General features: G+C 42.4%; 1 protein-coding gene across 6 annotated transcripts in view; it reads right to left on the bottom strand.

The window, feature by feature from the left end:
* LOC129847225 (E3 ubiquitin-protein ligase RAD18-like) overlaps positions 1 to 25214 on the bottom strand; it is an 88757-nt gene that overhangs the window by 21110 nt on the left and 42433 nt on the right. For all 6 annotated transcript variants that reach the window (XM_055915045.1, XM_055915044.1, XM_055915047.1 and 3 more), the window contains one exon: positions 24936 to 25104. In XM_055915045.1, the coding sequence (XP_055771020.1) occupies positions 24936 to 25104 (169 nt within the window). The remainder of the gene's footprint in view (positions 1 to 24935; positions 25105 to 25214) is intronic.

Here is a 25214-nt window from a genome sequence, read left to right as displayed (position 1 = left end):
GATAGATGTGCAGAAGATGAATGTGCAAGTAGAGATAATGGGGTGCAAAGGATAAAAATAACAGTATGGGGATGAGGTAGTTGGATGGGATATTTAAAGATGGGCTATGTACAGGCGCAGTGATCTGTGAGCTGCTCTGACAGCTGGTGCTTAAAGTTAGAGAGGGAGATATGAGTCGCCAGCTTCATTGATTTTTGCAATTCGTTCCAGTCAATGGCAGCAGAGAACTGGAAGGAAAGGTGGCCAAAGGAGGAATTGGCTTTGGGGGTGACCAGTGAAATATACTTATCGATACATACAGATATCCATGTCGATATCAATGTGTATATGCCTGAATTTAAATCAATTAATATACTGTAGGTTCAGCCAAAAGAGGGCCCCGGACAGCACGTTCCTGTTCCTGGTCTGCAGGGTCCTAGAGTATGAGGACAAACCAGCATTCAGCACTGGGTCTGCAGCTCTCCATTGTAGCCGGCTGGTCTGTGCCATAAGGACTTAGGAATGGATTGGGCTGAAGAGGTGCTGGGGCAGAGGCTGAGCTCTGTGAACCAGTGGGCTGGGCTGGGGGATCAAGGCTCAAGGTTGGGTCAACCTGTAAGATGATTGCTGAGCTTTGTCTCTCTAATGAAAAGCCTACGGGAGCAATGAGCAGCAGCTCTGTGGAGAAAGCGGTGGAAATTCGCAACCTGGAAGCTGCATCCTAACGAGGCACAGCCAGCCACTCAGGAGTCCTGCCACAGGGAAGACCTCTGTAACAAGTCGCAAAATTAGTTGTGCTTCTGAAGGCCATGGTGACTCTGGGGGATGATATGGGATTCAGAAAAAAAGCATGGGGCACACAAACAAAAGAAAAGGTCAACCCAAAAAATGCATTTCAGGAGAGTTAGAACTTTGCAGTCTTTCTAAGAACCACTCTCGGGCTCTGCTTATGGGCGGGGGTGGGTGGGGGGGGGTCAATGACAAAAAACACAATTGTGATTATCAAAGTGGTATCAAAGATCAGGAAAAGGAAAGCACTTCACAGAGTAATTTTCTCCCTGGGTGGTTTCTTTGCCTTTTGGACAGAGGGGAAGAGAGAGAAAGAGGGGAGACAGACACAGAGACAAAGACAGAGAGAGCAAGAGAGAGAATACTGCCCCCCTGTGATACTATCCAGCTGAGTCGTTTGGACTATGGCCTAGCCCAGGGATGGAAAACACTAATACGGGACCAATTTGACAAAAATGTATCTATATAAATATATATATATACAGTACCAGTCCAAATTCACACACTACTCAATCAAGGGTTTTTCTTTATTTTTACTATTTTCTACATTGTAGAATAATAGTAAAGACATCAACACTATGAAACTACACATATGGAATCATGTAGTAACCAAAAAAGTGTTAAACAAATATATTTTAGATTTTTCAAAGGAGCCACCCTTTGCCTTGATGACAGCTTTGCACACTCTTGGAATTCTCTCAACCAGCTTAATCTGGAATACTTTTCCAACAGTCTAGAATAAGTTCCCACATATGCAGAACACTTGTGGGATGCTATTCCATCGCTCTGCGGTCCAACTCATTCCAAACCATCTCAATTGGGTTGAGGTTGTGATTGTGGAGGCCAGGTCATCTGATGCAGCACCCTATCACTCTCCTTCTTTGTCAAATAGCCCCTACACAGTCTGGAGGTGTGCTGGGTCATTGTCCTGTTGGAAAACAAAAGCACAAACCAGATGGGATGGTGTATAGCTGCAGAATGCTGACGTAGCCATGCTGCTGCCTTAAATTCTAAATAAATCACAGACGGTGTCACCGGCGAAGCAACCCCACACCATTATACCTCCTCCTCCATGCTTCACGGTGGGAACCACACATACGGAGATCACCCGCTCACCTACTCTGCGTCTCACAAAGACACAGCGGTTGGAACCAAAAATCTCAAATTTGGACTCATCAGACCAAAGTACAGATTTCCACTGGTCTCATTTCCATTGCTTGTGTTTCTTGGCCCAAGCTAGTCTCTTCTTATTATTGGTATCCTTTAGATGTGTTTTTTTTCTTTTTCAGCAATTCGACCATGAAGGCCTCATTCACGCAGTCTCCTCTGAACAGTTGATGTTGAGATGTGTCTGTTACTCTGTGAAGCATTTATTTGGGCTGCAATGTGAGGTGCAGGTAATTGCTGATTTCTGACGCTGGTAACTCTAATGAACTGATCCTCTGCAGCAGATGTAACTATGGGTCCTGCTTTCCTTTGGCGGTCCTCATGAGAGCCAGTTTCATCATAGCGCTTGATTGTTTTTGCAACTGCACTTGAAGAAACGTTCAAAGTACCTGAAATGTTCAGGATTGACTGACCTTCATGTCTTAAAGTAATGAACTGTTGTTTCTCTGCAAATTTGAGCTGTTAATATGGACTTGGTCTTTTACCAAATAGGGTTATCTTCTGTGTACCAACCCTTCCTTGTCAAAACACAACTGATTGGCTCAAACACATTCAGAAGGAAAGAAATTCCACAATGTTCTTTTAACAAGGCACACCTGTTCATTGAAATGCATTGCAAGTGACTACCTCATGAACCTGGTTGAGAGGATGCCAAGAGTGTGCAAAGATGTCATGAAGGCAAAGGGTGGCTTCTTTGAAGAATCTCAAATACAAAAAATATTTGATTAGCTTAACACTTTTTAAGTTACTACATGATTCCATATGTGTTATTTCATAGTTTTGATGTCTTCATTATTATTCTACAATGTAGAAAATAGTAAAAATTCATAAAAACTCTGGAATGAGTAGGTGTGTCCAAACTTTTGACTGGTACATACATACTAGTGGTCGACCGATTAATCGGAATGGCCGATTAATTAGGGCCGATTTCAAGTTTTCATACCAATCGGAAATCTGTGTTTTTGGACACCGATTTGGCCGTTTAAAAAAATTTCTTTTTACACCTTTATTTAACTAGGCAAGTCAGTTAAGAACACATTCTTATTTTAAATGACGGCCTAGGAACGGTGGATTAACTGCCTTGTTCAGGGGCAGAAAGACAGATTTTCACCTTGTCAGCTCAGGGATTCAATCTTGCAACATTACAGTTAACTAGTCCAACCACCTGATTACATTGCACTCCACGAGGAGCCTGCCTGTTACGCGAATGCAGTAAGAAGCCATGGTAAGTTGCTAGCTAGCATTAAACTTATCTTATAAAAAACAATCAATCAATCATAATCACTAGTTAACTACACATGGTTGATGATATTACTAGTTTATCTAGCGTGTCCTGTGTTGCATATAATCGATGCGGTGGCATTCGCGAAAAAGGACTGTCGTTGTTCCAATGTGTACTTAACCATTAACATCAATGCCTTTCTTAAAATCAATACACAAGTATATATTTTTAAACCTGCTATTTAGTTAATATTGCCTGCTAACATGAGTTTCTTTGAACTAGAAAAATGGTGTCACTTCTCTTGCAACAGAGTCAGGGTGTATGCAGCAGTTTGGGCTGCCTAGCTCATTGCAAACTGTGAAGACCATTTCTTCCTAACAACGACAGCCAACTTCGCCAAACGGGGGATGATTTAGTGTACCTGTGGATGTATTTCAAGGCCTACCTTCAAAATCAGTGCCTCTTTGCTGGACATCATGGGAAAATCAAAAGAAATCAGCCAAGACCTCAGAAAGAAAAATGTAGACCTCCACAAGTTTGGTTCATCCTTGGGAGATATTTCTAAACACCTGAAGGTACCCGGATCATCTGTACAAACAATAGTACGCAAGTATAAACACCATGGGACCACGCAGCCATCCTACCGCTCAGGAAGGAGACGGGTTCTATCTCCTAGAGATGAACGTACTTTGGTGTGAAAAGTGCAAATGAATCCCAGAACAACAGCAAAGGACCTTGTGAAGAAGCTGGAGGTAACAGATACAAAAGTATCTATATCCACAGTAAAACGAGTCCTATATCAACATAACCTGAAAGGCCACTCAGCAAGGAAGAAGCCACTGCTCCAAAACCGCCATAAAAAAGTCAGACTACGGTTTGCAACTAACTGCACATGGGGACAAAGATCGTATTTTTTGGAGAAATGTCCTCTGGACTGATGAAACGAAAACAGAACTGTTCGGCCATAATGACCATCGTTATGTTTAGAGGAAAAAGGTGAATGCAAATGAATTACTTAAAAATCATACAATGTGATTTTCTGGATTTTTTTTAGATTCCGTCTCTCACAGTTGAAGTGTACCTATGATAAAAATTACAGACCTCTACATGCTTTGTAAGTAGGAAAACCTGCAAAATCGGCAGTGTATCAAATACTTGTTCTCCCCACTGTACATACATACATACATACATACATACATACATACATACATACATACATACATACATACATACATATGTATGATCTAGCAGTAATACATACGTACGTACGTGCTGATCAGACATAACAGGATGCAGGAGACTGGCTGCAGCGGGCCTCAGCTCAGACAAGAGGATGATTATTTTGTCTGCACAAGCAAGATTAAAGGGAGAATAATCACGCTAGCAAGTTTCTGCCAAATCCAAAAAGCTGTCTGTTTCGGTGGTCTGCTTTACTCATTACTCTCCACAGACATCTCAACGATTGCCACTTATAGTTACCTTCTCCACTTTGAGACAGACCGGAAGGTACAGTATGTGGGAGCATGTCTGTGTCTCCTGCAATTGTGTGTGGGACAATCAAATGAAAAGTTAAACTAGTCATCAAGGATAGAACAAACCAACAAAGTAATGCAATTTGTTCCAGAGTACATCTAAATGTATATAGATTTGAGATGTTTTATATTCTAAAACATGGCACTGTGTCTCTGTCGAAAGGGTCGAAAACTTTCCGGTAAATTTCCGGAATTTTCCAGGAAATTTTCCATGGAAGTTAAGCTCTTGAATTTGGGGAATTTTGCTTAAATTCATCAAAAAAGCTAGCTTATAACAGTGAACCTTTTTTGTTGGATACACGGGGCAATTCTAGGTCTTGTGACATATTTTGGTTAAACTATCCCCAATTCAATGGAATTGCAACCCTCTGCATGCACAGTTAATTCTTCCACCACATGTGAAGTGCACTCTTCCATCACATGTACAGCTGATTCTCAAGATCTTGCACACTAATGAGATGCTATTGAGCCCACACTACAACACTGTCTGAGCCAAGGACTACATGCTTTCTGGTAAGTTTTGATTACAATATTGGGTGGGGTGAATATATTTTATATGACATACATGATTTTTTGTTAACTAGTAAATAGTAGCCTACAGAAAAGTGTATTTAAATCATTTTTGACTTGTTAACTTGTTAACAATTTCTGCTAGTTAGTTTTTGCTAACATGTGGGTTTTAGCTTGCTTGAGCCTGCTAACTGAGGAGTGTTAATTCACCTGTTGATCTTACAAAGGAGTTGTTTAATCTAACTGCTTAACTATTTATTTGCACATGGAATTGTATTTGTTTTTTTTTAACTCATTTTTTAATAATCTTTACAGGAAAATGCCACGGGCACTATATGATGTGTGGAGACATTTCACTGCAGCTAATGCAGAAGGAAAAGCTGTTTACATTTGCAAATACTGTGCCAAATCATATGTGAAGAATGCAACAAAGATGCAGATTCATCTGGCCAAGTGCATAAAGTTCCCTCAGCGCTCATAACAAGCAACCTCTGACAAAAAACCCTCTACTTCTATTCGAGGTGAAAATGATGAATCAGACACCTGATTGATAGCAAACGCTCATGGTCCTCCGGGAATCAGAGTTTTTTAACTCAACGGAGGAACGTAGTCAGAGAAACGCTGATGAATGTCTTGCTCGAGCTGTGTATGCAACTGGTTAACCTCTGATGCTCACAGGAAATGTGTATTGGAAGAGATTTCTGAATGTTCTTCGCCTAGCACACATCCCTCCAACCAGACATGATTTATCTACTCATATCCTGGATGCAGAGTTCAACAGAGTTCAAGTGAAAATCAAGGAAATTATAGAGAAAGCAGACTGTATTGCAATCATCTCTGATGAGTGGTAGAATGTTCGTGGGCAAGGAATAATGAACTACATCATCTCCACCCCTCAATCAGTATTCTACAAGAGCACAGACACAACGGACAACAGATACACCGATCTCTACATTGCAGATGAGCTGAAGGCAGTTATCAATGACCTTGGACCACAGAAGGTATTTGGACTGCTGACAGACAATGCTGCGAACATGAAAACTGCTTGGTCTAAAGTGGAGGAGTCCTACCCTCACATCACACCAATTGGCTGTGCTGCTCATGCATTGAATCTGCTCCTCAAGGACATCATGACACTGAAAACAATGGATACACTCTACAAGAGAGCCAAGGAAATGGTTAGGTATGTGAAGGGTCATCAACTTATATCAGCAATCTACCTCACCAAGCAAAGTGAAAAGAATAAGAGCAGGGGAAGGAGTCTCTCCAAGAAATGGCCATATCACAGTCTGCCGATATGGACAGCCTCATCAAGAGGATCCTCCTGGATTATGTATTTTAGGAGAGAGTAGTAAGCAACATGAAACTCCTGAAACCTATAGCAGTAGCCATTGCACGGATTGAGGGAGACAATGCCATCCTGTCTGATGTTCAGACTCTGCTTGCAGATGTAATAGAAGAAATCCGTACTGCCCTGCCCACTTCACTGTTGCTCCAAGCAGAGGAAACGGCAGTTCTGAAATACATCAAAAAGCGTGACGACTTCTGCCTGAAGCCCATACACGCCGCAGCGCACATGTTGGACCCAAAGTATGCTGGCAAGAGCATCCTGTCTGGTGCAGAGATCAACAAGGCCTATGGTGTCATCACTATCGTGTCTCGCCACCTTGGCCTGGATGATGGCAAGGTTCTTGGCAGTGTGGCGAAGTACACTTCCAAGCAAGGGCTTTGGCATGGAGATGTAATATGGCAGTCGTGCCAACAGATCTCATCAGCCACCTGGTGGAAGGGACTTTGTGGATCTGAGGCTCTTTCCTCTGTTGCCTCCATCATCCTCCAAATCCCACCAACATCAGCTGCCTCAGAGTGCAACTGGTCCTTCTTTGGGAACACACACACCAAAGCACGCAACAGGCTGACCAATACAAGGGTTGAAAAATTGGTGGCCATCCGGGCAAATTTTAGGCTTTTTGAGCCTGACAACGAGCCATCCTCAACAAGGTTGGAAAGTGACAGTGAAGATGAGGCCTCAGAGTCTGATGTTCAAGAGGTGGACATTGAGAAGGTCCAGGGAGAAGACATGGAAGCCTGAGAGGAAGACAACCAAAACTTTCGTTTCTAGACTATCATTTTATGTTGAAGACCTTTCTGGGAGATGCGATGGATCATTCAACATCAAATTCCCTTTCTTTTGTTGTTCAGTGAAATCATCCCATGTGAAGAGTCAACTCATTTAATTTAAGTACAATTCGCAACTAAATCGCTTTTTTTTTTTTATTGGAAGGATTTAAACATTTGCAAATTATGTCTACTTATGATAAGATAAAATGTTTATGTTTCTGTCTCCACATGATATGGTAAATATATCCAATGCAAAAAAACGTCTACATTTAAATGGTATTAATATTAATTAGCATATATTTCCATTAATTCCCATATATTCCTGTTAATTCCCATGGAAAGGTTCCAACTCTGAATATTCCCCAAAATGTGCAACCCTAGTGGTGACTGCTACATACTGAACACTCTTCCACTTGAAACAAACAGAGACCAACTACAGATTAGATTTCTAACTGCAGGTCTGAGCCTACTGTTTAGGCTCTCTCAGTGCCGTGGAATCTTACTGAAACCCCCGTGAAATAATATCTCTGGGCCATTAATCACCACTGACACCCAAATAACCAGATTGAAAATGCCTGTGGCCTCGGAAACAAACAGCAAATTAGTTCTATGCGACGGCGTGTGGGTACCGTGCCGGGAGAAAAGTGATATCCAGCACAGGGTTTCCGTTAGCCAGTAATAGCCGGCAAAAAAATGAAAAGCCGATAAATAAAACTGCCGCCGCTCAATTGTCCGGAAGGAAAAAAATAAAATAAAAATAAGGCTTTTTAGCCTATTCATTGATGGAAATATTGTATTTTTCCTTTATTTAACTAGGCAAGTCAGTTAAGAACAAATTCTTATTTACAATGACTGCCTACCAAAAGGAAAAAGGCCGCATGCGGGGACGGGGGCTGGGATTAAATATATATATATAAATACACTGCTCAAAAAAATAAAGGGAACACTTAAACAACACAATGTAACTCCAAGTCAATCACACTTCTGTGAAATCAAACTGTCCACTTAGGAAGCAACACTGATTGACAATAAATTGTACATGCTGTTGTGCAAATGGAATAGACAAAAGGTGGAAATTATAGGAAATTAGCAAGACACCCCCCAAAACAGGAGTGATTCTGCAGGTGGTGACCACAGACAACTTCTCAGTTCCTATGCTTCTTGGCTGATGTTTTGGTCACTTTTGAATGCTGGCGGTGCTCTTGGTAGCATGGTAGCATGAGACGGAGTCTACAACCCACACAAGTGGCTCAGGTAGTGCAGTTCATCCAGGATGGCACATCAATGCGAACTGTGGCAAAAAGGTTTGCTGTGTCTGTCAGCGTAGTGTCCAGAGCATGCAGGCCTACCAGGAGATAGGACAGTACATCAGGAGACGTGGAGGAGGCCGTAGGAGGGCAACAACCCAGCAGCAGGACCGCTACCTCCGCCTTTGTGCAAGGAGGTGCACTACCAGCGCCCTGCAAAATGACCTCCAGCAGGCCACAAATGTGCATGTTGCTAATTGCCTATAATTTCCACCTTTTGTCTATTCCATTTGCACAACAGCATGTGAAATTTATTGTCAATCAGTGTTGCTTCCTAAGTGGACAGTTTGATTTCACAGAAGTGTGATTGACTTGGAGTTACATTGTGTTGTTTAAGTGTTCCCTTTATTTTTTTGAGCAGTGTATTAAGGATGCAACGGTACAGTGGGCCCACGGTTCGGTATGTATCACGGTTTGTGGGCGACGGTAACGGTACGGTTTCGATATCTTTATATTTAAGGAAAAAAACACACCTCAGTGCCTTTTCAAATTTGCATCTCTCTGTCTCGCTAGTGCTCGCCACTGTCATGTTGGAGCTGAGAGAATATTTGTTTTTAGTTTCCCCTCTCTTCATGGGGCTTCTTTAGGGAGGTTTTCTACTGAGATGTCATTGCAAATCATCCATTAGTTGTTTAAGGGGGAGGGGTTTGCAGTCACTACATTTTGAGATATTGCTGTGTAGTAAAGTTTGTCAGCCCTCAGGAGCCCCCTAACGGACACAAGATGCACATTTGGTTCTGTGGATCTGAATGTATAATGTGCGTGTAGTCTGCAGCGCAATAAGCACGTTTTGGAAATTATAAGAAAATAACAGGCATACCGTAATTCCGCGGTTCAAGTGTGCATTGAACCGTAGGGGGCGTACCGAACGGTTCGATAACATACTGTGTACCGTTGCATCCCTAATAAATATAGGACAAAACACACATCACAACAAGAGAGACAACACAATACTACATAAAGAGAGACCTAAAACAACAAAATAGCAAGGCAGCAACACAACATGACAACAACATGGTAGCAACACAGCATGGTAGCAGCACAAAACATGGTACAAACATTATTGGGCACAGACAACAGCACAAAGGGCAAGAAGAGACAACAATACATCACGCAAAGCAGCCACAACTGTCAGTAAGAGTGTTCATGATTGAGTCTTTGAATTAAGAGATTAAGATAAAACTGTCCAGTTTGAGTGTTTGCTGCAGCTCGTTCTAGTCGCTAGCTGCAGCGAACTGAAAAGAGGAGCGACCCAGGGACCCGTTTTTTTCTTTCTTTTTAATTACCGTTTATATTTTGTTTTTCCATCACAACTTTTTTCCCTCATTCTACTTTTTCACTTCGGACGCTTTATCTGGACATGGTTCGTCAGCACTTTCAACAGCCGAAGCTAAGTAGTAACATTAACATGATGTCTTCTAATTGCAGTTGCTGTACTCATAATATACAGGAGAACGATCGCCTTATGGCGAGGATAGCTGTGCTGCAAGCCCAGCTTCAGACGCAATCGTTAGGCAAGGGTAATTTCAGTGTAGGAAAGGATGAAACAGCGTCTGTGCCACCAGTAAGTACAGATAGTAACGTTAGTATAAATCCCCCCGCACAGTCACCGCAGCCGGACAACTTTCTCATGGCTTCTGGAGGGAAATGCTGTAGGAATGCTCAACTGGTGTCGCTCATTAAGCCGACAGAAACTTTCAACCGGTTTTCCCCATTAAGTAGCGAGTCGGAGTCTGAGGCCGAGTCTTCTCTTGTCTCTACTCCTCCCGTTACGGGGTCTGAGACGCCGAAGGCTCCCACCATTAGCTCTGACAAATTGAAAACCCTAGTCATTGGCGACTCCGTTACCCGCAGTATTAGACTTAAAACGAATCACCCAGCAATCATACACTGTTTACCAGGGGGCAGGGCTACCGACGTTAAGGCTAATCTGAAGATGGTGCTGGCTAAAGCTAAAACTGGCGAGTGTAGAGAGTATAGAGATATTGTTATCCACGTCGGCACCAACGATGTTAGGATGAAACAGTCAGAGGTCACCAAGCGCAACATAGCTTCAGCGTGTAAATCAGCTAGAAAGATGTGTCGGCATCGAGTAATTGTCTCTGGCCCCCTCCCAGTTAGGGGGAGTGACAAGCTCTACAGCAGAGTCTCACAACTCAATCGCTGGTTGAAAACTGTTTTCTGCCCCTCCCAAAAGATAGAATTTGTAGATAATTGGCCCTCTTTCTGGGACTCACCCACAAACAGGACCAAGCCTGACCTGCTGAGGAGTGACGGACTCCATCCTAGCTGGAGGGGTGCTCTCATCTTATCTACCAACATAGACAGGGCTCTAACTCCTCTAGCTCCACAATGAAATAGGGTGCAGGCCAGGCAGCAGGCTGTTAGCCAACCTGCCAGCTTAGTGGAGTCTGCCACTAGCATAGTCAGTGTAGTCAGCTCAGCCATCCCCATTGAGACTGTGTCTGTGCCTCGACCTAGGTTGGGCAAAACTAAACATGGCGGTGTTCGCCTTAGCAATCTCATTAGGATAAAGACCTCCTCCATTCCTGCCATTATTGAAAGAGATCGTGATACATCACATCTCAAAATAGGGTTACTTAATGTTAGATCCCTCACTTCAAAGGCAGTTATAGTCAATGAACTAATCACTGATCATAATCTTGATGTGATTGGCCTGAGTGAAACATGGCTTAAGCCTGATGAATTTACTGTGTTAAATGAGGCCTCACCTCCTGGTTACACTAGTGACCATATCCCCGTGCATCCCGCAAAGGCGGAGGTGTTGCTAACATTTACGATAGCAAATTTCAATTTACAAAAAAAAAATGACGCTTTCGTCTTTTGAGCTTCTAGTCATAATCTATGCAGCCTACTCAGTCACTTTTTATAGCTACTGTTTACAGGCCTCCTGGGCCATATACAGCGTTCCTCTCTGAGTTCCCTGAATTCCTATCGGACCTTGTAGTCATAGCAGATCATATTCTAATTTTTGGTGATTTTAATATTCATATGGAGAAGTCCACAGACACACTCCAAAAGGCTTTCGGAGCCATCATCGACTCAGTGGGTTTTGTCCAACATGTCTCTGGACCTACTCACTGCCACAGTCATACTCTGGACCTAGTTTTGTCCCATGGAATAAATGTTGTAGATCTTAATATTTTTCCTCATAATCTTGGACTATCGGACCACCATTTTATTACCATTGCAATCGCAACAAATAATCTGCTCAGACCCCAACCAAGGAGCATCAAAAGTCGTGCTATAAATTCTCAGACAACACAAAAATTCCTTGATGCCCTTCCAGACTCCTTCTGCCTACCCAAGGACGTCAGAGGACAAAAATCAGTTAACCGCCTAACTGAGGAACTCAATTTAACCTTGCGCAATACCCTAGATGCAGTTGCACCCCCAAAAACGAAAAACATTTGTCATAAGAAACTAGCTCCCTGGTATACAGAAAATACCCGAGCTCTGAAGCAAGCTTCCAGAAAATTGGAACGGAAATGGCGCCACAACAAACTGGAAGTCTTCCGACTAGCTTGGAAAGACAGTACCGCGCAGTATCGAAGAGCCCTCACTGCTGCTCGATCATCCTACTTTTCCAACTTAATTGAGGAAAATAAGAACAATCCAAAATGAATTTTTGATACTGTTGCAAAGCTAACTAAAAAGCAGCATTCCCCAAGAGAGGATGGCTTTCACTTCAGCAGTAATAAATTCATGAACTTCTTTGAGGAAAAGATCATGATCACTAGAAAGCAAATTACGGACTCCTCTTTAAATCTGCGTATTCCTCCAGGGCTTAGCTGTCCTGGATCTGCACAGCTCTGCCAGGGCCTGGGATCGGGAGAGACACTCAAGTGTTTTAGTACTATATCTCTTGACACAATGATGAAAATAATCATGGCCTCTAAACCTTCAAGCTGCATACTGGATCCTATGCCAACTAAATTACTGAAAGAGCTGCTTCATGTGCTTGGCCCTCCTATGTTGAACATAATAAACGGCTCTCTATCCACCGGATGTGTACCAAACTCACTAAAAGTGGCAGTAATAAAGCCTCTCTTGAAAAAGCCAAACCTTGACCCGGAAAATATAAAAAACTATCGGCCTATATCGAATCTTCCATTCCTCTCAAAAATTTTGGAAAAAGCTGTTGCGCAGCAACTCACTGCCTTCCTGAAGACAAACAATGTATACGAAATGCTTCAGTCTGGTTTTAGACCCCATCATAGCACTGAGACTGCACTTGTGAAGGTGGTAAATGACCTTTTAATGGCGTCAGACCGAGGCTCTGCATCTGTCCTCGTGCTACTAGACCTTAGTGCTGCCTTTGTCACCATCGATCACCACATTCTTCTGGAGAGACTGGAAACCCAAATTGGTCTACACGGACAAGTTCTGGCCTGGTTTAGATCTTATCTGTCGGAAAGATATCAGTTTGTCTCTGTCAATGGTTTGTCCTCTGACAAATCAACTGTAAATTTCGGTGTTCCTCAAGGTTCCGTTTTAGGACCACTATTGTTGTCACTATATATTTTACCTCTTGGGGATGTTATTCGAAAACATAATGTTAACTTTCACTGCTATGCAGATGACACACAGCTGTACATTTCAATGAAACATGGTGAAGCCCCAAAATTGCCCTCGCTAGAAGCCTGTGTTTCAGACATAAGGAAGTGGATGGCTGAAAACGTTCTACTTTTAAACTCGGACCAAACAGAGATGCTTGTTCTAGGTCCCAAGAAACAAAGAGATCTTCTGTTAAATCTGACAATTAATCTTGATGGCTGTAAAGTCGTCTCAAATAAAACTGTGAAGGACCTCAGCGTTACTCTGGACCCCGATCTCTCTTTTGACGAACATATCAAGACTGTTTCAAGGACAGCTTTTTTCCACCTACGTAACATTGCAAAAATCTGAAATTTTCTGTCCAAAAATGATGCAGAAAAATTAATCCATGCATTTGTTACTTCTAGGTTAGACTACTGCAATGCTCTACTTTCCGGCTACCCGGATAAAGCACTAAATAAACTTCAGTTAGTGCTAAATACGGCTGCTAGAATCCTGACTAGAACCAAGAAATTTGATCATATTACTCCAGTGCTAGCTTCCCTACACTGGCTTCCTGTTAAGGCAAGGGCTGATTTCAAGGTTTTACTGTTAACCTATAAAGCGTTACATGGGCTTGCTCCTACCTATCTTTCCGAGTTGGTCCTGCCGTACATACCTACACGTACGCTACAGTCACAAGACGCAGGCCTCCTAATTGTCCCTAGAATTTCTAAGCAAACAGCTGGAGGCAGGGCTTTCTCCTATAAATCTCCATTTTTATGGAACGGTCTGCCTACCCATGTGAGAGACGCAGACTCGGTCTCAACCTTTAAGTCTTTACCGAAGAATTATCTCTTCAGTAGGTCATATGATTGAGTGTAGTCTGGCCCAGGAGTGTGAAGGTGAACGGAAAGGCTCTGGAGCAACGAACCACCCTTGCGGTCTCTGCCTGGCCGGTTCCCCTCTCTCCACTGGGATTCTCTGCCTCTAACCCTATTACAGGGGCTGAGTCACTGGCTTACTGGTGCTCTTTCATGCCGTCCCTAGGAGGGGTGCGTCACTTGAGTGGGTTGAGTTACTGACGTGATCTTCCTGTCTGGGTTGGCGCCCCCCCACCCCCACCCCCCTTGGTTTGTGCTGTGGTGGAGATCTTTATGGGCTATACTCAGCCTTGTCTCAGGATTGTAAGTTGGTGGTTGAAGATATCCCTCTAGTGGTACGGGGGCTGTGCTTTGGCAAAGTGGGTGGGGTTATATCCTTCCTGTTTGGCCCTGTCCGGGGGTATCATCGGATGGGGCCACAGTGTCTCCTGACCCCTCCTGTCTCAGCCTCCAGTATTTATGCTGCAGTAGTTTATGTGTCGGGGGGCTAGGGGTCAGTTGGTTATATCTGGAGTACTTCTCCTGTCTTATCCAGTGTCCTGTGTGAATTTAAGTATGCTCTCTCTAATTCTCTCCTTCTCTCTTTCTTTCTCTCTCTCTCTCGGAGAACCTGAGCCCTAGGATCATACATCAGGACTACCGGGCATGATGACTCCTTGCTGTCCCCAGTCCAACAGGCCTTGCTGCTGTTCCAGTTTCAACTGTTCTGCCTGCGGTTATGGAACCCCTACCTGTCCCAGACCTGCTGTTTTCAACTCTTAATGATCGGCTATGAAAAGCCAACTGACATTTATTCCTGATTATTATTTGACCATGCTTGTCACTTATGAACATTTTGAACATCTTGGCCATGTTCTGTTATAATCTCCACCCGGCACAGCCAGAAGAGGACTGGCCACCCCTCATAGCCTGGTTCCTCTCTAGGTTTCTTCCTAGGTTTTGGCCTTTCTAGGGAGTTTTTCCTAGCCACCGTGCTTCTACACCTGCATTGCTTGCTGTTTGGGGTTTTAGGCTGGGTTTTTGTACAGCACTTCGAGATATTAGCTGATGTACGAAGGGCTATATAAAATAAACTTGATTTGAACTTGATTTGATCTAGCCATACTTTCAGGTACTTGTATGAGGTGACTTTCTCAAGCTCTAAACCCTCAGAGGTAGTAATCACACTTGTGGGGAGAGGTGCATTCTTCTTACCAAACCACAATACCTTTGTTTTGGAGGTGTTCCGAACAAGGTTAAGGGTAGAGAATGCTTGTTGGACACTAATAAAGCTTTGTTGTAGAGCATTTAACACAAAATCCAGGGAGGGGTCAGCTGAGTATAAGACTATCATCTGCATATAAATTGATGACAGTGCTTCTTACTGCCTGAGCTATGTTGTTGATGTAAATTGAGAAGAGCATGGGGCCTAGGGTTGAGCCTTGGGGTACTCCCTTGGTGACAGGCATTGGCTGAGACAGCACATTTTCTGACTTTATACACGGCACTCTTTGAGAGACGTAGTTCGCAAACCAGGCCAAAGACATTCAGAGACAGCAATACTCCCACAAGAATGGAATGGTCTACCGTATCAAGAGCTATGGCCAAGTCAATAAAAATAACAGCACAACATTGCTTAGAATCAAAGGCAATGGTCACATCATTGAGGACCTTTAAGGTTGTGGTGACACATCCATAATCTGAGCGGAAAACAGATTGCATACTTGAGAGAATAATATAGACATCAAAAAAGCTTTTTTCAACACTTTTGATAAACAGGGCAAAATAGAAATAGGCCTATAACAGTTAGGATCTGCTTGATCTTCCCCTTTAAATAAAAGAGGAACAGTGGCTGCCTTCCAAGCAATGGGAACCTCCCCAGAAAGGAGAGACAGGTTAAATAGGTTGGAGCAACCTTAAAGAAAAAGGGTCTAAACCATCTGACCCAAATGTTTTTTGGGGGTCAAGTTTCAGGAGCTCCTTTAGCACCTCAGACTCAGTGACTGCCTGTAGGGAGAAACTTTGTAGCGAGGCAGAGGAAAAAGAGGGAGAAGCATCGGGGATAGTCGCTTTAGAAGGGGTGGAAGATGAGGAAATGGACGGACAAGAGCCATGGCTGAGTCAAATAGGAATCCTGACTCAATGAAGTTGTGATTAAAGAGCTCAGCCATGTGTTTCTTGTCAGGAACAACCACATCATCAACATTAAGGAACATGGGCAGCTGTGAGGAGGAGGGTTTGTTTATTCTCCAGGTCTTTAACCATTTTCCAGAACTTCTTGGGGTTAGACCCACAGAGAGAACTGCTCCTTAAAGTAACTAACTTTGGCCTTCCGGATAGCCTGAGTGCACTTATTTCTCATTACACCGACTGAAATACCAGTTGGTGTAAATACATTTGACCGGTCATGCTTATCAGTCTATAGGTTAATTTGCCTAATTTAGTACAGCAATCAGATACAGAGCCTATGAGCGGAAAATCTGTCAGAAAGTGCGACAGCTGCTGCTACAGCTCTTCAAACAGCTCATTCGTTGCTGCTGGAGTGAAACGTGCTATAATAAGCCCAGTCATTGTGTAACAATGCTAAATGCAACTGCGTGTTAAAAACTGTTTATGGCCACAATAAAAAATTGCTATTCAGGAAACGGTAGGCAGGCTTGAGCACATTACACACCACTTTGCAATGAGCTGGAAGCTGTATGCATTTTGAAAACATATACTTAATTGTTTGAATTCATATTTATTTATTTATTTACCGTTATTTTACCAGGTAAGTTGACTGAGAACACGTTCTCATTTGCAGCAACGACCTGGGGAATAGTTACAGGGGAGAGGAGGGGGATGAATGAGCCAATTGTAAACTGGGGATTATTAGGTGACCATGATGGTTTGAGGGTCAGATTGGGAATTTAGCCAGGACACCGGGGTTAACACCCCTACTCTTACAATAAGTGCCATGGGATCTTTAATGACCTCAGAGAGTCAGGACACCCGTTTAACGTCCCATCCGAAAGACGGCACCCTACACAGGGCAGTGTCCCCAATCACTGCCCTGGGGCATTGGGATATTTTTTAGACCAGAGGAAAGAGTGCCTCCTACTGGCCCTCCAACACCACTTCCAGCAGCATCTGGTCTCCCATCCAGGGACTGACCAGGAACAACCCTGCTTAGCTTCAGAAGCAAGCCAGCAGTGGTATGCAGGGTGGTATGCTGCTAGATGTATGTCTTCAAAGTAAAATATGACCATAAAAACGTGGAGGCAATTATTTTATAAAGACGATTAGCCCATTTCTCTCATGTTCTATTGGTTTTCAAATCAAGTTTCTTTCATCCTCCAGTAGTCAAAGGCACATGCCTAATCATATTAGCAACCCATGCTAGCTGTTGCAACTTTAGATCTCCCCTCTTTCTAAATTTCTAACTGATATTTACATTTGTCACATGAAACCGCTCTCATGTGCGGTGCGCTTTTGACCATGGTGTTACCCTGCTATTTGCATTACGGAATGAACACTCGAGTGTAGCCTCCTGCCTTGTACGCATTGCTAATCTGAAAAAATAATAGTTTATCAACTTTTTAAGCTAAACGTTCTGATCCGCTGCATCAGCCTCATTGCTTTTTTAAAGATTTTTGGGGGATGTAGCCTAGGCATGTTTGGAATAGGCTATTTCTTTCTCACACAGAATGACAGGTTGACCAATAGATTAGGACAACTTTTCTACTATGGGGCATATTAGATTGACATAGGCTAGTGATTTTGCTGTTTGTTACTCATCTTATTTACTTTTCCTCAGCCAACGTGGCAGTTATTCTAACATATTCAAAGTGCGCATCGGAATTCGGTAAGGATTGTTGCATTGTTGCATCCTCTAGCTGCATGTTCTGTTACGATGAATAACAATTATCTAAATTATATTTCTGTCATTCTGAGCACCGTAGTTGGATGCCATAATCAGGTTATGCACCCAATGCATATGCATCTGATAAAATTCTCAAATGTCGTTTAAATTAAAATGCTGCCGGTCAATAGTCCGGCGCCACGTTTTCCTAATAAACACTGATCCAACAGCAAACATATCAAAATTATATCAAGCATGAAATGGAATGAAATGACAGTCTGTGTGTGGAAGGGGTGAGTGATAGAGGTGTGATAAAAAAAAAATTATGGTACACATGCAAAAGAGTTTGAGATCTTTCAAGGACACACGCCAAATGACGGACTACTATGATCAGAATATATATATGAGCGAATCAAATTTGGCACGATAGGTAGCTGAATAGAAAACATGCAAAGCACAGTGTAGAGCTCCTGACTGCATGTGCTGTCAATGAAATAGAATAAATAGAACGGTGTTCCCCATTCAAGTGAATGCTGGCAAAGATGGCAAAATAGGTGGATGGCAAAGATTACACAGCAAATTAGCAATACAACATTTTGCTGACCAAATTCGACAATCTCATTAAGTACGTTTACATGCACATAAATAATTCAATATTAAACAGATTATGGAAGAAGGCCAAGTATGGCATCAGTCATGTAAACACCTTACTCTGCTTATCTTAAGGTCATAATCAGGTAAGTATATGCCAATTAAATCTGAGCAATAATTCAAATTATTAGGACATGTAAACAAAAACCTTTATCAGAGTTACAGTGGTGTATTTGATCTGCACGTGCTAGCATTGTTCTTTTACACGAGTGAAGAGTTCAAATTTTATTTTGAAATAGTTTAAATGTCCCAACTCCAAATCAAATAGGGTTCACAAAAAATAACATGGTCGGTGTGGTAGAACGTTTATTTCGATTGGTGATATACTGCATTTATCAAATGTGTCTATGTAAAAATTATTATTAGGGAAATCGTTCTTCTTGCAATGTATGTAAACGTTGAAAATCAAACTATTATACAGTGCCTTGCAAACGTATTCATCCCAATTGGTGTTTTTTCTATTTTGTTGCATTACAGAATGTAATTTAAATATATTTTTATTTGGATTTCATGTAATGGACATACACAAAATAGTCCAAATTGATGAAGCTCGCGGAAGGCTACCCGAAACGTTTGACCCAAGTTAAACAATGTAAATGCAATGCTACCAAATACTAATTGAGTGTATGTAAACTTCTGACCACTGGGAATGTGATGAATGAAATAAAAGCTGAATAAATTCTTATTATTCTGACATTTCACATTCTTAAAAAAAGTGGTGATCCTAACTGACCTAAGACAGGGCATTTTACTAGGATTAAATGTCAGGAATTGTGAAAAACTGAGTTTAAATGTATTTGGATAAGGTGTATGTAAACTTCCAACTTCAACTGTATATACACTTTTTTTTCTTTTACCTTTATTTAACTAGGCAAGTCAGTTAAGAACAAATTCTTATTTTCAATGACGGCCTAGGAACAGTGGGTTAACTGCCATGTTCAGAGGCAGAACGACAGTTTTATCTCATCAGCTCGGGGATTCGATATTGCGGTTACTAGTCCAACGCTCTAACCACTAGGCTACCTGCCACCCCACCTGTTCTGAAAGGCCCCAGAGTCTGCAACACCACAAAGCAAGGGGCACCACCAAGCAAGCGGCACCATGAAGACCAAAGAGCTCTTAAAACAGGTCAGGGTCAAAGTTGTGGAGGAGTACAGATCAGGGTTGGGTTATAGAAAAATATCAGAAACTTTGAACATCCCACGGAGTACCACTAAAACCACTATTAAAAAATGGAAAGAATATGGCACCACAACAAACCTGCCTAGAGAGGGCCGCCCACCAAAACCCACGGACCAGGCAAGAAGGGCATTAATCAGAGAGGCATCAAAGAGAACAAAGATATCCCTGAAGGAGCTGCAAAGCTCCACAGCGGAGATTGGAATATTTGTCCATAGGACCACTTTCAGCAGTACACTCCACGGAGCTGGGCTTTACAGAAGAGTGGGCAGAAAAAAGCCACTGCTTAAAGAACAAAATAAGCAAAGACGTTTGGTGTTCGCCAAAAGGCATGTGGGAGACTCCCCAAATATATGGAAGAACGTACTCTGGTCAGATGAGACAAAGTTTTTGTTTTTTGGCCATCAAGGAAAACGCTATGTCTGGTGCAAACCCAATACTTCCCATCACCCCGAGAACAACATCCCCAAAGTGAAGCATGGTGTTGGCAGCATCATGCTGTGGGAATGTTTTTCATCGGCAGGGACTGAGAAACTGGTCAGAACTGAAAGAATGATGGATGGCGCTAAATACAGGGCAATTCTTGAGGGAGACTTGTATCAGTTTTCCACAGAGTTGAGACTGGGACAGAGGTTCACCTTCCAGCAGGACAATGACCCTAAGCATACTGCTAAAGCATACTGCATACTGCTAAGCATACTGCTCAATCCAATTGAGAATCTGTGGTATGACTTAAAGATTGCTGTACACCTGCGAAACCCATCCAACTTGAAGGAGCTAGAGCAGTTTTGCCTTGAAGAATGGGCAAAAATCCCAGTGGTTAGATGTGCCAAGCTTACAGAGACATACCCCAAGAGACTTGCAGCTGTAATTGCTGCAAAAGGTAGCTCTACAAAGTATTGACTTTGGGGGGTTGAATAGTTACGCTCAAGTTCAGTTTTTTGTATAAGAAATGTGCATCTTCAAAGTGGTAGGCATGTTGTGTAAATCAAATGATACAAACCCCCAAAAAATCAATTTTAATTCCAGGTTGTAAGGCAACAAAATAGGAAAAATGCCAAGGGCGGGTGAATACTTTCACAAGCCACTATATTTATCTGACTATTCACAACAATTGTATTATTGTGTGCATGTAACCATACTCGTTGACCTACAAACCAAAATTCGGAGTAAACCACCCTCCCGCTTAGCCTTTTCTCTCTGCTGGTGATAAATTGTGAGAAGCATTGCAGGAAGTAAACGCAGGAAGTGTAACCCATTAATTTAAATTATTGTGTCACACTACCAGGCAGCCATTGCAATTTTTTTTATGAGGGTTATTTTATTTTCATGACGGTAATTCATTCATAACTGTTGGTTATGAACTGTTGGTTAACTGTTGGTTAACTGTTGGTTACACGGTTATACGGTAATTGTGCCAGCCCTAACTGTGCCATCGCATTGCATGGGGTTTTTAAATAAATCCCTTACTTGGCATATCCCATGGTCATCATATCAAGCAGCTAATTTTGGCCTGGATGAAATACAAAAGCCGGGATGATGTGAGGTTACCTGAGTCCTTTATCCAAAAATAGTAGCTGAAAGGATGGGTCAAACTTGGCTGTGGAACAGAGGAATGGTAAGTGTGTGTGGTGCCAGGCATAATCAAATATGACCCGATTTGGCTTGAATCCCCTGAGATCAGTGACTTGGGGCCACGGAGGGCCTGGGAGCCAGGTAAGGACAACCCAGGACAAGGAGCCCATCTACATGGATTAAACCAGGCCTCTTTGAAGCTGGTTCTTTTCATTGGAAGGCTATTAATATTAATAATGAAAAGCCCAGCGTGAATACTTCCTGGCCAGGGGAAAATGAACAAAATAAACAGAGAGGAACCTCTAGCAAACTTCTGACTGCTAATAAAACACTATCAGGGGATTAACTCTCGCTTTGTAAAAACTACACAGCCCCTGAGTCCATTAAATTAATGAGTCGATATACAGGGATGGGAGGTGTTAACACCTTTTAATAGCCTAATTCAAAGACGACTAGCTAATTTGACGTTGCATAACTTTTACTCACTTGTTCAGTTTCATCTTTATACTGAAGAGAAATTGATCAGAAAAGTACATCCTTGTCGTACATTGTGTTGCCCATGCTGCACTCCTTGGCTTCATCTACAGTGCTTCCGGAAAGCATTCAAACCCCTTGACTTTTTTGTACATGTTGTTACGTTACAGCCTTATTCTAAAATGGATAAAATAATATATCTACACACAATACCCCATAATGACAAAGCGAAAACTGGTTTTTAGAAATGTTAGCAAATGTATGCAACAGGGAAAAAAACGTATTTACAAGTACTTTGTAGTACTTTGTGTAAGCTTAAGATGGCTATTTAAGTTAAAATGATTTCAGCCCTAAGTAGGCCTTTTTGAAAGTGAAGTTTGTAAGTTCTTCATCTAGCCTTATCACAATACAAATATAATGTATGTAGCCTACTCACTATTTCAGTATTATTTTTTCAACATTTTCCTTTATATTATTCTCTTCTCTTGAAAGTAAATCAATACATGTCAGGGGAGGGGAACTTAAAAATAAAATCAATAAAGCAAATGGAGGCTGAAGAAACTGCCATAGTGTGCAGAAGGAAAGAGATTCACCAGAAAGAACAACCGGAGAACCACAAAAAAGCAAACACATTGGGTCAATCTATCCTGAACACCTGCGTTGAGCAGCCCTGATTTATCCCATAATGAGCAGAACGCTGGAAGTAATGTTTCTCTCCTAAACATGAAATCAAAACCAAACAAGGACCTGCTTATAGTATGTACTTCCATACGACTGGCCTTTCACTTACGTAAGATTAGAAGACAGCATTAAATGTTCTCTTCAGAGATGCTCTAAATACCTGTGGAGAGTGCAGCAAAACTTCTCAGGATTCTTCAACAACACCCCTCTATGCAAGTTGAATTAATTAAAGAGCTTTTCATCACTTTGCCTGGACAAAGATTTTAAAAACTGATCACTGTGTGGGGAATAAAAAAATACTTTGTGAAGTATTGGTTTTTGGTTTTTGAGGGCTGTATAGTCCCTTTGAAGTTCTCGACTGTGGAACAGGGAGCAAACAGAATAGCCTAATTATTACACCATTGGGTAAAAAAGCTGATGCATTTTTGTGTTATCTCCTAACAGTAACATGACAGCCTACCACATAAAGAGAGCTCTAATAGGCGCTGACAGGTGAGTAATGAATGTACAGACAGAAGAGATGGCACAAACCTGGAGGCCTCATCTCCCTCTGCTCAGTCTGGGGCTCATACTCACACAGGATCACAAGGTGACCTCCGGAAGCAGGACTGAAAAACGGTAGCATTATAATCATATGAATGGAAACAGGAATAAATTCGAAACAAAGTGACACCTGGTGAGAAGATTTCTATTTGATGACCAAAAAATGAATCTGCTCCAGCAGCTGTGAGGATTATTCAGTAATGGCTGACTCTCACCAGAAATACTATGTAAACCCTGGATGGGATGGATAAAGGATGAGAAGGATATATGCAATTGATTTTTAGTGAGCCTTTTCTGAAAGAGGAAGCCAATATTTGTTAATATCTCCATGGAAGTCCTAATAAAACACTTTTACAAGCCATTTACATGCCTTAATGCGGACAAACAGAGAGTAAATTGCCTCTGGAAGGTGAGAGCACTCCTCTTGGTGCCCCTCCAGGGGAAGACTAATGAAATATCTATCTGCATAAAGAATTAGGTAGGTAGGTGGGCCGTAGCAACTGGTGGGGCTAATGCCTGGCTGTTAGCTATTAGAGCAGGCTGCTGGAGCGTGGAGCAGCTGTCCGTCTGACTGACTAACTGGCTCATTACTGGGGGGAGTGGGAGAGAGGTCTGACCAAGTCCTGCTCTGATGATAGCGCTGGCTAAGAGGCAATTTAAGTGGTGTGGTTCAGAGCATTGTCAGGTGTCCGAGTCCCCAGCTGGAAGCCGAGCCAGGCAGGCAGGCGGTGGCTTTATCAGAGGCAGGTGATGTGCACACACACACACACACACACACACAGGGTTATAATTAATCATCACACCTGCCAGATTTCACACAGACACACTTCCAGCTCCATACAGGCAGAATGTGGGGCGACAGAAAAGCATATTTGCGTGAAGCTCTAGGGCCTCATATGAATAGGAGCAGATCAATGGAACATCAGCCTCTGCCAAAAAAAGAAAGACTTGCTGTATAGATCTCTAAATTGTGGTGGGAGTCTGGACATCTCATAGTGCTTATTTGATAAGGCCCTCTGGCACACAGCATACACAGGTCTGACACTCTGAACAAGGGAGCACACTATTAATTACATTCTGTAGCTGATGGCTCTACGAATCTGCATCCTTTGGGGTCCAGGTCGATTTTCAGACAAAAGCAGCACATGTTCTATTAACAGCTTCCTGGCTCACGACCAGCTTCCTTGAAAAAATATATTTTCAAAACAATAATGTATATTGTTCCAAAACTGTATATCAAAATATTTAATATATCAATCTCTGTAAAAATAGAAATCTACCATAGAGTTTTTTTCTTCTTTGATCAGTTGACGTTAGTAACTTGTCCCAACCCTGTTTTGATAAGAGCTAGGTACTGTTAGGTATCTGTGACTGATTTAGAGTGTTATGTTCAACACGTAACTTTGGTCTTCAACTAGCCAACCTTGCGGTGTCTTTCTAAAGAAAATGCAATTTAAACTATTCTGAAGTGCAGGCAGGCTGTAGGGGTATGAATGCTGATAGAACTCTTTCCAGAGGCCCGCAACGAGCTGTGAGTCAGAACCAACTCCATACTCCCGCTGAGTCCCACTTTAGTTTCACACAGAGTTCCTCAGTAATACTACACACACACACACACACACACACACACACACACACACACACACACACACACACACACACACACACACACACACACACTAAAGCTCTCCTGTTTTGAGAGCTGTGAAGCATTGAAACCCCGAGAAGACAAGTCAAATGTCTGCTTGTTGAGGAGTGGAGAATCAGCTATTCAGCTGGCTTGGGGTGAAGCTCCCCCAAGGTACAGATCTCGAATCAGATCAAGAATACCCTTCCCCAATCCTAACCTTAACCATTAGTGGGTAAAATGCACAACGGACCCAAGATGAGTGTCTAGGGGCAACTTCACCCTAATCAATTCTGCCGTCTCCTGGGCTCGCTCACCTGCTGATGGACAAGTCACTGAGACAGCTGGGTGACCTGGAAATGACCTCTACAACAGAAGGCTGCTGCTGCTCCTCAGAGGGCTCCTGCACTGGTGATGTCATCAATATGCAGAAGGCCTCTGAGTCACTGGGACTGGGATCCCTCTGTTCCGGTTCTGCTGCTTTATCTACAGAAAGGAGGGAAAAGAACATGGACAGTACTCATGATCATGTCATAAAGAACTGGTAGAAAATCAATCATTGGTGAAAATGAGCTGTCAGGAATCTATGTTGAGAA

This window comes from Salvelinus fontinalis, chromosome 3, assembly GCF_029448725.1.
Source record: "Salvelinus fontinalis isolate EN_2023a chromosome 3, ASM2944872v1, whole genome shotgun sequence".
Classification (NCBI taxonomy): Eukaryota; Metazoa; Chordata; class Actinopteri; order Salmoniformes; family Salmonidae; genus Salvelinus; species Salvelinus fontinalis.
Note: the sequence above shows the minus strand (reverse complement) of the source record. Positions and strands in the feature narration are given on the sequence as shown.